The 14,420-nt window shown below is 27.4% G+C and overlaps 1 protein-coding gene across 4 annotated transcripts in view; it reads left to right on the top strand.

The window, feature by feature from the left end:
* The window catches only part of LOC107444296 (neural cell adhesion molecule 2), a 765,139-nt gene extending 751,574 nt beyond the window's left edge, over positions 1-13,565 (top strand). For all 4 annotated transcript variants that reach the window (XM_071181216.1, XM_071181215.1, XM_071181217.1 and 1 more), the window contains 3 exons: positions 480-583; positions 1,903-2,015; positions 8,566-13,565. In XM_071181216.1, the coding sequence (XP_071037317.1) occupies positions 480-583; positions 1,903-2,015; positions 8,566-8,787 (439 nt within the window). In that variant the 3' untranslated portion in view covers positions 8,788-13,565. The remainder of the gene's footprint in view (positions 1-479; positions 584-1,902; positions 2,016-8,565) is intronic.
* The last annotated feature ends 855 nt before the right edge of the window (positions 13,566-14,420 follow it).

Here is a 14,420-nt window from a genome sequence, read left to right as displayed (position 1 = left end):
ATTCCATGCATAACTTACTTAATATGAATTATGCTTTGACATAATTATAATGTTATATTGTTCACTGGTATGTTTTCATTACCATAAAATTGTTCCGCTTATTAATGTTACCAACTAACTACTTAAACAATAGATAATAAATCAGTTACTTACATTTTAATAGACGTCTAATATACTTGATATAAAATAAATAATTAATAATATAAGGATAAAAGTAACGGGCATCAATAATCGTATTGATAAAAGTATGATGGGAATAGATTCAAACATTCAAACTGAAATCCCCTATTTGACAAGAAAACAAATAGTTTGAATCGAATTTAGAAGGACAAACACATATTTTTTGTAAGAGTTTGCCGTTAAGTTTATTAGCGAATTAATATTTCATAATGAGCTGAATTTTATTTTCATATGTTGAATATTTATGTGCATTTTATTTCCTCCTAATATTTAGAAATAACAAATGATTTTTTTTTCAGATCTCAAACTCCTTTAAAAAAGGATACAGATGATATGCCTGATGGAGAAGAGAAGGGTCCAGATATAATACCTGCAAATATTATAAACAGAGCTTATTACACAGGTCATTACAGTATTAAATTTTATACACATTCCTTAACAGCCCAAGGGAATTTTACGCACATTTATCAATCTTTTACCTAGGGATAGTTTTTTGCTCGATATATTCACTCTATTATTGGCGATTTTAGGATTGTAAGAATTTTTGTCCACTTAAAAAACCTACGTTTGCTGTTTTCTTTTAGCCATACCATTTTAGGACTGGCTGAATTACGTGTATTCTCAGTTTCTCTTGATTTCTCTTGATTCTCTACGCGTTGCCTACATGCTAGTAATTTTCAAAGGTAGCATATGTGATAACAAAGCAACATATAAAAGCAAATAGTACTGAAACAGGTCAAAAATGTATAAAATTTTGCATACCTTTTAACTTATTGCTTTTTAAATTTGAAAGCAAAAAATATGCTTTTAGTAGTATCATAAAGTATATTTTTCTCTCTTTTTTTTCTAACCGTAATTGCTACATAGTGGGTGTAATTAAATGTCACACTCAGAACCATTGGTTCGCAAACTATGCTCGGAAACTCATTTTACGTTTTCCGTGAAAAGATAAAACAAGTATAAAATTTAAAAATAAATTTTCAAATCTAAAAACTAAAAATATTGTTTACTGAAAAAATTGGAGAAAAAAAATATTAGACGCTATATTTCGGAGTGTTAAAAAATTGAATATTAATTATTGTCAATGTTTTGATAAAGCATCATTTAGAAGGAAGTCATCATTAATTGTGTCCGACTTTTGACAAAGCAAATTCACATTAAAAGACAGAATGAAACAATACTATGGGAAGGTTAGTCAAACCTAATTCTAGTGTTCAAATCAAAACAAAATTAAATTAGATTAAATTAATGTTTTATGATACTTAGTAAGTAACTCCAACAAATATAACAGTGCCAAAATAACGAAAAAAATTATTTGGAATGTGCATTAGTTTTTTTGGATTTATTTTCATTTTGTTCATGAATGATTCTGCTGTTTTCAGTGCGAAATTGTTTCAAAAATCAAAACTTTTTAATGGTGAAATCTAATATCTTGCAAACTTAAATGACGAAATGATGTCTTATAGTTAATGTATGTAATATGATAATTGATCAAATAAATTTCTAAATACAGTAAACAATTGTTAGATCTGGAGATTTAAATTGTTCCGCATCAAAGAGTTTGAAATCGTCTTGTTTAGACATGAATATAAGTATATTATTATTGTTTGTGTTTATCCTAACCAATATCCCAGACAAGAAATAAATATTCTTATGTGTATGGAGTTATTTCTTTTTTTAAGTTACATTAGTATTTTTAATACCAGATTTATTATATTGCAGAAGACCCGAAGGAAAATTCTCCATCGGGTAGTGCCCTAGCAGCCCGACGTTGGCCAGAATCACCACCACACGAATCTATAGAAACGTCACTAACAACATCTACATATAGAAAGGTACAAATCTTTGTGTTGTTAATTATTTGTAATGACATTTTTCGATTATATTCATTTTTGTTCAAAATAGTCAGCCTAAAGATTAGAAACCGAGTTCTTAAATTCTATACCAAAATACCTAAATTAACAAGTGTGCTATAGCGCATGTAGTAAAACCTTTCATTTCAGAATGTATATAATGTTCTATACCAATCTATAACTTATTTTATATATACTTTTTGCTAAACTTTCAATCAATTATGAATGCAAAAAATATCAAATTTCAAAAAACAGACTTTTTTTTTAAAAAGAATTGAAGTAAAATCTTACTTTATCTGTTGAATTTCATCAAAAACACTTGTTAATATAAATCAATGAAGGTTTTTCATACTAATTTAACTGAGTTTTAAGCATTTATTAATACGTATTTGTTACATTTCTTATCAGCTTGAAAATTATTTCATGAGAAAAAATATTTTTTTTTGTACTTAGAATAAAATCGCATTGTATAAAATGGATTGAATGCTCATTTATATGTTACTTCGATCTAGTGAAACTCAAACTAAAAAGATCACAAATAGTTCTCCAATAAAAAAATATTTTTTAATGTTTAAAGATTTATTTGCTAAAAATGTCCCTTTATTTGAAACCCTTTATCTATTAAGTTGTTGTTATTAATATTTAAATATGATCTATAGGTTCTGTATTCAAAGAAACATTGCAATACAAACCTCTTATTAAACAAATGTGCCTTTAATACGGTATAGTATTAAAATCTTTCTGAAATTAAATTAAATCATTTAATTTATGTTTAAATTACCATGGCTTTATTGATTTTTCTATCCTAGTTTTCATAAGAATCATTACGAAATACTTTTGATTAGAGGCTTAAATATTAATTGGTAAAAGTCAAATAAGGTTTGATTCAAAAAGACGTTGGTAGAGTGTTCAATGTTTAATTATTCTAGTTGTAATTTTTATTTTCCTAAATTTAAACAAATTATTTAAAAAACACTTTGTTTCAATTTTATCAAAAAATATATCTTAATCATTTCATTTCGAACGCATTTGAATTCAATTACTCAAAAAGCTTAGATCATTATATAATGAAAGTAATTATCCCTCATAACATAAATTGCTTTACGGAAAGCAACCTTAGTGTTCACAATTAAGGAATTGCACCAGTCACATATATATATTTCCATATTAATGATGTGCTCTACGAAATCCTATATATTTCCCCATAGAGGACTAGGGAGAAATTTATAGATCACTTGACATGTCCTCAGGGGAGTTCAAAATAAGACGACTCAATGTAATAGTGTTCTTCGATCTTTTGTAAACGGGAAAAAAAAAACTATACGTGTCTCTTTTAATCGTTCGTTTTGCAGTCAGAAGTAGAGAGATTTATAAAGACGTCTTGAAGAATCAATAAAACAAACGTCCAGAGCTCAAGATTCATCCCCAAAGTCGTTAACCGAATCAGAGCTGTTTGCTTCTTGGGACTCCTGCCAGCAGAGTCATTAGTTTGTTGTTTGTGCAAGCGCAAAATTTTTGTTGAAACATGTACCATGCCTAAGCCAGTTAGGAAGTCTTCTTTAATTGCTTTTTTGCTCCCGCTCTTGCTCTTTTAAAGAAGAATTTTCTTTCTCTCCAACTGCGTCGAAACTAACTTTTAACTAGGTGTGTCCCGGTCTTCGAACCATCCGCCTAAGCCCTTAAATTAAATTAGATTATTATTCATTTCTTTAGTTTTTTGTTTCCCAGAATTAACGTTCAAATTATATCTTTGCAGATTAAAATTTCTCGAAACATGTGTTCTTTTTTTGAGCCAGGAAAATTGTAATACAATTGCTCTCTGGTGTTGAGTGCTTACTCGGCAATTATACTCAGTTTTTGAGTTAAGTGGTTTCCGTACAACAACAATGAGTAATTACGGCTTTGGATGAAAATGGAGAGATATCTAAAAACAAGAACTTCTGAATGTATGGAGATGAGATGCTGGGAAAGGAAATTGTTACTTACTTTTTTTCATTCTTTTTAGTGTTATTTTTAATAAGCAGTTGAAAGTATTCATTGTTTCTATTCAATTTGTCGATGGAAATTTCCAGTAAATTCAAAGAATTATTCTAAATTAATGGAAAAGAAGTAGATCAAGGAAATTTTTCTCTCATAATCTTAAAAAAGATTTTTGAAAAAATAAATAAATCACTGACTTTTCTTCTTAAGTAAAGTTTATTTTAGGCCACTGTTTTATTTTCTATAGAAAGCTACGAGTCTAATGTAACAGGTGCAATAAAGGGAAACATTTAACATTTAGCGTAATGACATAATGTTTATTTTTAATTGTTGAAATCGAACAACCGAAACACAATTTTAATACACGCGCACGATACAAAATGAATTCTCATAATTAACGCAATTTCATTTGTATGTGAAGAAACTGCATTCTGAGGTATCATATTTTGTTCACTTTCATCATTGGGGAAATTACTATTTTTTTTTATTAGATGATACAAATTATATCCTAAATATTGAGTTTAGTTCTAAGCATCGATTTATGCAGTAGAAAGAAAATACTGCCAAAAATACCTTAAGCATTAGCCAATGAATACTCAGGGGCAGCCATGATTAGAATACAGGAAACCTACTTCCCAAGGGAGATAACTAACCTGCAAGCCATCCAGTTATTTACAGAAATTTATTTTAAAACAGATCAAATCACTAGAGAACTTTCAAAAATAATTATACGGCACATGGGTGATGAGGCACATTTGTCAAATATTTTTGAAATCACGTTTCGTAGAAAATTCTTGCAAATTCATAAGGAAATGATAGCGAAATATAACTTTATTGTCAAAAATTAGCGGTTTGTTTTTAAATGCGAAGAAAATATATATTTTCAGTCTGACAAAGCACACATATTCAAATAAAATAGTTTTCCGATTTGGATGAATTTCAATAAAACGTTATAAACATTATAAAATATGCAGTGTTAAAATCTTAAAATGAAATAAATACCTCTTCATTTGATGATGCATCTTTACAAGAGGTATTTATTTAATTTTTAGATTATAGATATGTTTTTTGCGATATCGACACACATAAAGAATAATTTTTATCTTAGGATAATTATTCTTTATTCAGAAATATCGCAATATACCAATAGATGTGTCTTGATAACGACTATTGGCTTTCCCATTATTAGTTTCTCCTTATATTAATTTTTATTTTATTATTTGTGTTTTTATATATATATATCTTCCTTATAATTTTANTACCTATATATATATATAATCATTTTGCATTCTTAGTGAAATTCTTTAGTACTATTATCATGGTTAAAATTGCTTAAAAAATACATTTTTCACCCAATTAAATACACAAAAAGAGAATTCACTCTTTTGTTTTATATCTCAAATTTTCAATGCATAACTCAAAAATATTTTTTAGAAAGAATGAGTGTTCTTTAAATCAAATAAAAACGCGGTCCTAATGGATTCATTTTAAAGTGTTTTACCCAACCGACATCAGCATATCTTTCTGAGTAATAAAATCTTACAAAATTAAAGATTGGGTAGAAATGTATTCTGAGTTTATACATCACTGGTTTCACTTATCTCCTTCACGCATGAGAGAATCGAAAATTTATAGTAAAACGAATGAAGTGTTAGATACCTGCATTGAGAATTTAAAATGTTTGCTCCACTTGGTGCATATTTTCGCATCGAAGAATTTTTAACCGAAATCCGCTTTCCAGTGCATTAAGTCTTAATTTCGGAGAACTAGTTTATATTCTTATATAGGTAGAAAAGTAATGATCGCTGTGTTCGTTTTCTGGATGGATTTGAAAAATTTAAATCCGTTTCTTAGAGTTGATTTTCTATTTATTTAATAAGGAGAGGAAATGAAAATTACTGATTGTTGGGGTTTGTATGTTCTTGATAATTTTATGTAGTAAGCATTTTTAACGCCATTGAAGTTTTTTATTTTGTTTTAATTCTTTTTAAAATACTTCATAGGTTTTTGTTTGAGAAGGAATTTAATTTTTAAAAACATTAGATAAACTTCAAATTTAATTTTTAAGTTGAGTGTTTCCAGTTTTAAGTTTCGTCATTGACTTTTGACTTACCATAAGATGTTACCATAAGCTGACTAAGATGTTCCGTATGCATTTTTTTTTTCATATTTTATAGCAATGTATAAGTTTATTTTGGAATGCATTTAAAACTTTAATACAAGATTTAATTCATAATAACATAAAATTATATTTAAGGTGAACTAATTTAAGTTGAACTTAAATTAGTCTGAATTATCACGTTGACATTATAATCTAATTGAATTTAATGATAATTTAGCAGGATTAGTAATTCTATTTTTTCGTCAAATATGCTAATATTTTTTAATTGACTTATAAATATTTATCGTTATAAATTTCTTGCTACCTGGTATATAATTTTGTTTGTTTACATATACTTGCTTTTTTATATACATAATTTACATTTTTTTTCTGTTATGCTTTCCTTGAATATTTTCGGAAAAAAAGAAAGTAAACATCTCTCACAAAACAAAATGTTTCATTATATCATTGTCATTGATACCATCACATATCTAAGCCCATTCATTTCCTTTTAGCATCTAGTAACTCTTTGTTAGAGAGTTGTAAGATCCTAAAAAGGACTTTTTTCTTCCACTCTCTAGCTGAAATCGATCATGAGGACGCAATTGGAAGATTTCCTGCTCTTCCTTTGAGTTTTTATTCCCTGGATTATTGTACTTGACTTTCGTCATTGTGGTCGATAGGTCGGTTTTGCTTCCGGCCAGGGTTGGAGACTAAAAGCATTTGTACAAATCAAGCAATAGCTCACTGTGAGGAACATTCGAGCTTTTCCTGTTTACCAAATCTATTGCAAATTGAGTTTGTCAACGTTGAAGTGAATTCACGAAATGGTGTTCCAATAAATTGAAGTATTTAAAAATAGTGGTTGAGTCAAATGTTAAATTTTTTTATCTCCCTGAATAACTGCTTCTGCCAGTGATATGATTCCAAAGCTGTTTCAATCAGAAGCGGATTTCGTTCTTAAAATGCTGATATAATTACAATTTGCGAAGAAAAGTTCACAATACTTACGAATATATCAAAGTATAATTTTATTTAAAAAAATATTTAAAAAAAACTTTGAAATAATGGCTTTAATTCATGATTCTATGAGTCAATTTTATATATAAACCAAATATGATTAGGGCGATTCCAAGAAAAGTGGTCCTGAGTGACTAAATTTTCAAAATTATCGTAAAATCAAAAATGACACAATTTCGGAATCTAGAAGATGTACATTTTTTAATAGTTAAGATAGTTTTTTGAATTACAAAAAATATTTATGTGAATTCTAACAAAAGGTGGAACACTATGAATTTTAACAGGAGTTCTCTTCTTTGTTATGTTATATTCCAATGGAGTTCTTAAAATATTAAAGAGCAATAAAATAGTTTTTAGTAATAAATATAACTATTTTACTCTTTTATCATTGTTTAATGTATTTTTTTAATTTGGCCTAAATTTTTTTGCTTGTTTGAAAGTCGATTAATCAAGATAGTCTAATTTCCCAGTAACACACGTAACATAATTTTGCATTTTTTTCTGTAAAAACTTTAGTAAAAAAGAANCTAAGGAAAATAATTGATCGTCATATCCGGTTATAAATTGTCGGGTGTGCTCCAAAACAACAATAATATCATTCAACTTTCCTCACAACTTAATATATGGTGTTATTTTTTCGCATTAGCATGTTTAATACCATTAGCCCTCTAAAGTACTGACAGCATGATTCAGTGATGAACCGATTTTTATGGGAGTAAGATCTGAAATGAATAAAGAGCGATAATTCCAAATAAATAATTAAATCTAATTCCAAATAAATTTAATTCCGATAATTCCAATGAATAATCGGGATTTATTATTGAGGGAAATTGTTGTAATTACTCTCAGAAATAAAACTCTCAATTTTCTTTACGATCTTTGAGCTATATTTCATTAAATTTGAGAATAATTCCATTACGAAATCTCGTGATTTGTGAGAAAATGCAAACTCTCAAAAACAAAAAAATCTCGAAAATGTTTCCTGTCTTTGAAATCTCCTTGATCTCGGTTCGGGCATCTGTGTAACTGATCTATCTTCTATCTGTCCTTCTTGCGTTGTTGGAGCGACATTAATCCACCTGTATAATGCCCCCGAAGAAGTAATTATTCGAAAAATTAGATACTTATGCACTATAAGTTTTTTTCAGTAAAAAAGAAAATAATGAAATATGTATATATTTTTTAATTTTGACGAACTTCGTTTCTTCGAAGAAGCCACAATAGTTATTTCGTCACTTTGACGAAACATTCGCTCGGATCATATACCAGAAAACGATTTCGTCAAAAACGTAGAAAATTTCGCGATACTTGAGTATCCATTTTCTTACAGGGATGGGAAGTGCATTTCCCCCAGGATATTTATGTATATTAAATTTATTGATGAAACTTAGGTTAAAGCAAATAATAATGTACCTTTATTATTTTTTACAGCCTCCTGAAGACATAACATATGTAGAATTATCATTACCAAGGGAACATCACAGTGTAACGTCTGTAAGGCGGAAAGACCCTCCTACAGAATACGCAAATATAGATCTTCATAGCCACTTACATCTTCAGACTATTGTTGTTGAGAGGGAAGAAGACGAAGAAATGGGTAGCAATACGTGTGAAACCCCTCTCATGAGCAACAGGCGAGAAAGTGCCGTTTGAACTAGATCTGTTTTTATAAGGGACTCATTTACTACAAACCTCATATGCGAGAGCATAAAAACAAATATATCAAAATGAACACGAAGTCGTACAGAGCAGCTTGCAAGAAATACAAAGAGAACTAAGATGTTCTACTACTTACAGTGTGGTAGCTACAAAAGGAGCATACAACCACGTGTCTTGGGAAAAATTGCCACGAGTGAACGTTCGAGAATATATCACCTATTATTATTGTATGATTTTTCGAATGCTTATTTTACTTGATTTATTTCTTGAGTGTTACACGAAATTTTGGAAAGTTGAAATTTTCTACGCTATTAAAAGGAAAATTAAAACTATTTTGTCGAGGCTCAGCAGTGAATTAGGCGATTTTATAATCCACAATGAATGATTAAATTTGCTTAGTTGATAGAGAACATATGGTAGACATGAAAAAAATTAATTTAATAAACAAAAAAATACAGAAGTAAATATTTATTTTCCAAATTTTATATTCTTTGGAAACGTAAAGAACTAGAAAATCTTCAATAAGAGCATTTCCAATTATATTCGATGGATCCCTTACTGAATGTAGCGCTTGAACATTGTGTTTCTGTTTATACAGAGCATATGCACTTTGTATTATTATTCACAACCCCATAGTAACTAAAAAATTATTCATTTTAATGTTTCTACAAGAAAACACTAGCATCAATTTTCCTAATCAAACTAAAACTGCTGCTAAATCGCCTGATTCACTGCCACAACATGAAGGAAAAAAATTTAAAACAAGAGATAAATGTTTTACTACTTTTAAAATAAATTGAATTTATTTTCTTTCAATTTAAAATTTATAAAGGATTATTAACGAAACCGAATAAATTTGTTTAGCTTTACGAAATTTTGGGAAAGATACAAAATGATATCTAACAATAGCCTTCCAATTTCATAAGTATGTTTCTTTACATTGTTTCAGATCCTTATCATTTCAAAATAGCTAAAACAAGAAAGAAATTTTAATCCACTAATTCTCATAACAAATTAAATTCCACAGAATATTGCACATTCATAATACTTATACAATATCACGCTCCATTTCATCTGCGTTGTCGGTTATTTATTAGAGTAGTTTGTATTCTTGTTTTTTACTACAGGAATTATAATTTCAATTTTTAAAAAAAAAACAGATTATTTAAAAGAACAAATTTAAATAATTTATAGACGTTTTAAAAAAGAGTGATACTTAGGGAAATCAACCGAAAATTCAAAATAAAGCTTTCATTCTGCTAAATTTTTAAACAATAAGAGTGAATCACATAATTATTACAATACAATAAATGTTGAAAGTTTAGGCGGATATTGAATTTAGCAATTTAATATATGTTCCATATGAAAGAAAATGAACATTTTGATGTAGGAATCTAAACTTGTATTTTGCCTTCGGGATTAAAAAATAACTTAAATGTAACGAAATATAAGAATGAAATTTATAATTATTACAACACAATAAAAAATGTAATTTTAGTGATTCAAAGATTTATAACATTCGTTGAACGTGAGAAAAAATCGGAAATTTGAATCCGAATTTTTAAACCCAGAGAATATTTATAAGATTATTCCGGTTCTGCTTATTCACTTTTCCAAATAAGTAACAAATAATATGGAATTGCAAACAATGTTTTGTATTTTAACAAATATTATTGTTATTTTATCCCTTGTGACAACTATTTTGAACATATTACTCAGATATTTTTTAATCGCAGTTTATTTTAGGGGATTACAATTGATCCTAATTAATGTTTAAAAGAAAGTTTAAGAAAAAAAGTATATGTGCAAGTGACAACAGAATAATATGAGTATAAAATTATTTTTTTTCAGAAAGTAATTTAAATCTTTTTTTCCTTAGGAAAATAATTTTTTTTTAAATTTTATAATGTATCCATAAAATTTAGTTTCATTATCTCATTTTCTTTTAAAACAATTTATTAACTTCGAATTTGAAGGCTTCTTATGTTTAGAATTATTCACCATTTTTTAATTTATTTAACCTTTTTGTTAAAATTTTTACTAAAATTTATAAACGTTGTTACATGACTTGATAATCAGCTACGATATTGTGTCGATAAAGATGATAAAAATAATAATCCTATTAATATATATAAAAGTGTTTTTGCTTTGAATTTTAACAATAAAAATGTATGTTGATACTAAAGAACGTTGTTATAATTTATTTATATTATTGACTATTGGACTATTGAATTTAAATTATTGACATTCAGCGGAGAAAAAATTGTTTTGAAATTACACTTCTGCATGGTAATAACATTTTTGGTTATAAACAATCTTAACTCTAGTAAAAAAAATCTATGGTATTTATAAACTATTTATTAAGGAAACTTTCCGTTCATATGGTTATGATTTACCGGAACTTCTGGTTTCAAAATTATAGTACTTATTACCAAACTACCACTCAGTAAAATAATATACTTATTGCTATTGTTATACATAGTACTTATTACCATTCAGTAAAAAAATACAAAGCTGAAAATTAAATTTTATCGAAACAATGGTTTTTATGCCATGCTCTAAAGTTATAATAATAAAATTTCCAAATTTTTCCTCATTCACAAAATTTTTTCACGCATTATTTAATCACACTAAATTTTATCGCACATTAAATATTGCAGTTAATTTGGATTGAAATCATTTCCAAAATGCCTCGGTTAAAAATTTCCGAGATTTTTAGTACCTCTATAGAGCCTGAAATACGGTAAATTTAACCATATTCTGACCGTTTTAACCATATTTTTTTTCTACTCTATATCTTTATAAAACATACATCTATAGGAATTTTCTTAACTGTGCAGTTTTCCTGTATCTTTACAGTACTTAATTTGTAATCTAAATTCTTACTTAGTAAAGAATTAATTAAAAAGTTCTTTTAACCAGTAATTAACAAAACTGCTCAAGTACTAATTAACACCGTGGTAATTAAATGCTAAAAGCGCTGCCTGTGATCATACTACTGAAGCTTCAACCTCGGAACAAAGAAAGTGTGTGTTTGAATTCTGATTTTGGATACAGATTTAACATTTTTTACATATAATGTTACATTATGTCTGCACAATCGTGGTACCAATAACAATCGTTCTTCCGTGTGTAAATAGTAGACAAGAAACTAAAGAAAAAAAATATTTGTAAGCTTTCCTTTGAGCCCCAGTCAAACAAATAATTTCATCAATTCTTATTTATTTTGTAATAAGCACTGCGAGTATGTTTTTACTAGTTTTCACTGAAGATTTATCAGTGTAACATCTAAATAATGCCGAATTACTTGATAAATGAACACGCTAGGAACAAAATTATTCAATGCAATATGTGTGTTAACATTGCAGCGAAAACTACTTAAGAAATTTTTAAACATAGTTATTAAATTAAATTGCGATTTTTTTCCATAAAAATTGGTTATTTTATTTTCAGCATGTTTCAATGGCACTAAATAAATTCGAATATTTTTAGCTTATAAATTTGTGATTAACATACTAAAAGTTTGTTGATTTGTATTCACATATATATTGAAGTAATTTTGAAAAAGAAATATTTATTTATTTATGTCATTTATTTATTTATTTTTGTTTTTTGGATGGCAGAAGTTTGTTCTTGTTTTAAAACATTTTACCCATAGTTTTATCTAAAATGATCATGTATATTTAAGGAAAATAGTGCCAGGGCAGAATTGCGGATCAAAACATTGATGAAGAAAACCGTAAATTCGCCTAAACTGAAAATCGCACTTACTTCCCTAGTTTTGACTATAAAGCATAATGTGACATCAGCATTTGTGAAAAATATTAACGTTGGAGTCACCTTATTCACAATGGATAATGCCGTCAGATGTAGGATATTGCTCGGAATTCCCTACACTGATGATTTTTTTCCAATTAATGATCATTCCTCTGTTATTTATCAGTTCATTATCAAACTTAATGTGCCTCATAGGTATATCAATATTTTTCTCGTTATATTAGATTTTTTTTCCATACCGATTTTAGAATTCACGATTTTTTCCTACTCGGTTATGCCCAAAAATCAATATTAAATTCTCATTTTCATTAAATATGAGAAAAATGTCAGAAAGATGAATAAAATTTCTTTAACAAATATGATATATGTTAACATATTGGATTGATATGGAACTGTTTCTTTTGTTACATTTTAAGTTTAGAAAACGGTTCAATTTTTGTAAACTTTTTTCTAAAAACAAAATTGAAGATATAAATCCTCTTTTGAGGACATACATTCCTTTTTCTGCAAAATTATATTTTTTCAATTCAAAAGTCTTCGATTATTTCAAATGAATCATATTTATGAATAACAGCCCTCCATAACACCTCAATGTTATATCTCTCAGCTTGATAACTATTTCATAGTAATTTCCTTACATTTAATTTTATTTCCGTGCTTGATTGCGCAAAACTAATTAATTATATTTTTAAAAAAAGAAACTTTATCTTAGGTTAATTATTAGTTTGTCCTTGATAAATTCTATTGCCTTTAGTTAACATTTCTTTTTTGTAATGATTTATTATATGAATTTAAAATTTTAAGAATTTGCATGATTTAAAACACTTAAAGTTGTTTTAGATTTGTAAGATTTCTGAATAGTGAAAAATGGGGTGAATTTTTGAAAGCGCGCTTCTGTGAATGAAGCGCTAGATAAATTTATTGTCTCTTTTATGTACTTTGAACTGTTAGAAATAAATTACAATTGCACAATAAAATTATTTTATATCTAAGAATGTATTGTTTGTTCTTTTAAATAAAACACGCAATTCATATTCAATGCAATTTAACACTCCAAATATTGTTCCATTGTTCGTAAATACACAGCAATTTTTCATATGAAATTAAAATATTTTCTTATATTTACGTGTCGATGTAAATGTTATAATATTAGTTTTCAATGATAAGAAATATCTTTCAAGGAATTGATTATAAAATATCCCATAAAAAACAGGTTTATAATTCTAATGGTATAAAGATATAAATCTAAGTAAATATAAGCTCACAATAAACATTCAATTTAGGAAGTTTACAACGTGTTTTTAAAATTCCCGTATTTACTATTAGCTTATCTAATATACAAAATCAATAAATTCTAAGAAAAAACATTTGTATGCAAATGGTTAAAAGTGCCCTTATCAAATGCAAAATTTAATTTCCTTTTTCAAAGAAATGGTTGTAAATAAATATCCTAAAATTCGAAATGTGTTTGTTCGTTTTTGTAGAAACGAATTTCAAGATAACTTTATCCTTTAGACATTGGATATTTTTAGATCATCTATTATAGCAAATTTATAGGTTTGATTTTAAAGAAAATGTCAAAAGTATTTTGCGATGGTATAACTTTTAAAACAGGCGTCAAACGGATGTCTAAGTTTTTAGGAATCAGAACTCATCGAATGCATGTGGACAGGGAATGTTCCCCACACGTCTTTCCGGCTTGATGCCTGTGCAAGATTCATGGTTTAATTACTTGCATGATGTGGTCAAAACAGTACTCATTTTAAAACAATTTAATTTACTTGCTTCCGGGTTTTATTAGTTTTATTTAAGTATATTTGAAAATATTTTTAAGTATCTTCATTTTATGC

This window comes from Parasteatoda tepidariorum, chromosome 5, assembly GCF_043381705.1.
Source record: "Parasteatoda tepidariorum isolate YZ-2023 chromosome 5, CAS_Ptep_4.0, whole genome shotgun sequence".
NCBI classification, from domain to species: domain Eukaryota; kingdom Metazoa; phylum Arthropoda; class Arachnida; order Araneae; family Theridiidae; genus Parasteatoda; species Parasteatoda tepidariorum.
Note: the sequence above shows the minus strand (reverse complement) of the source record. Positions and strands in the feature narration are given on the sequence as shown.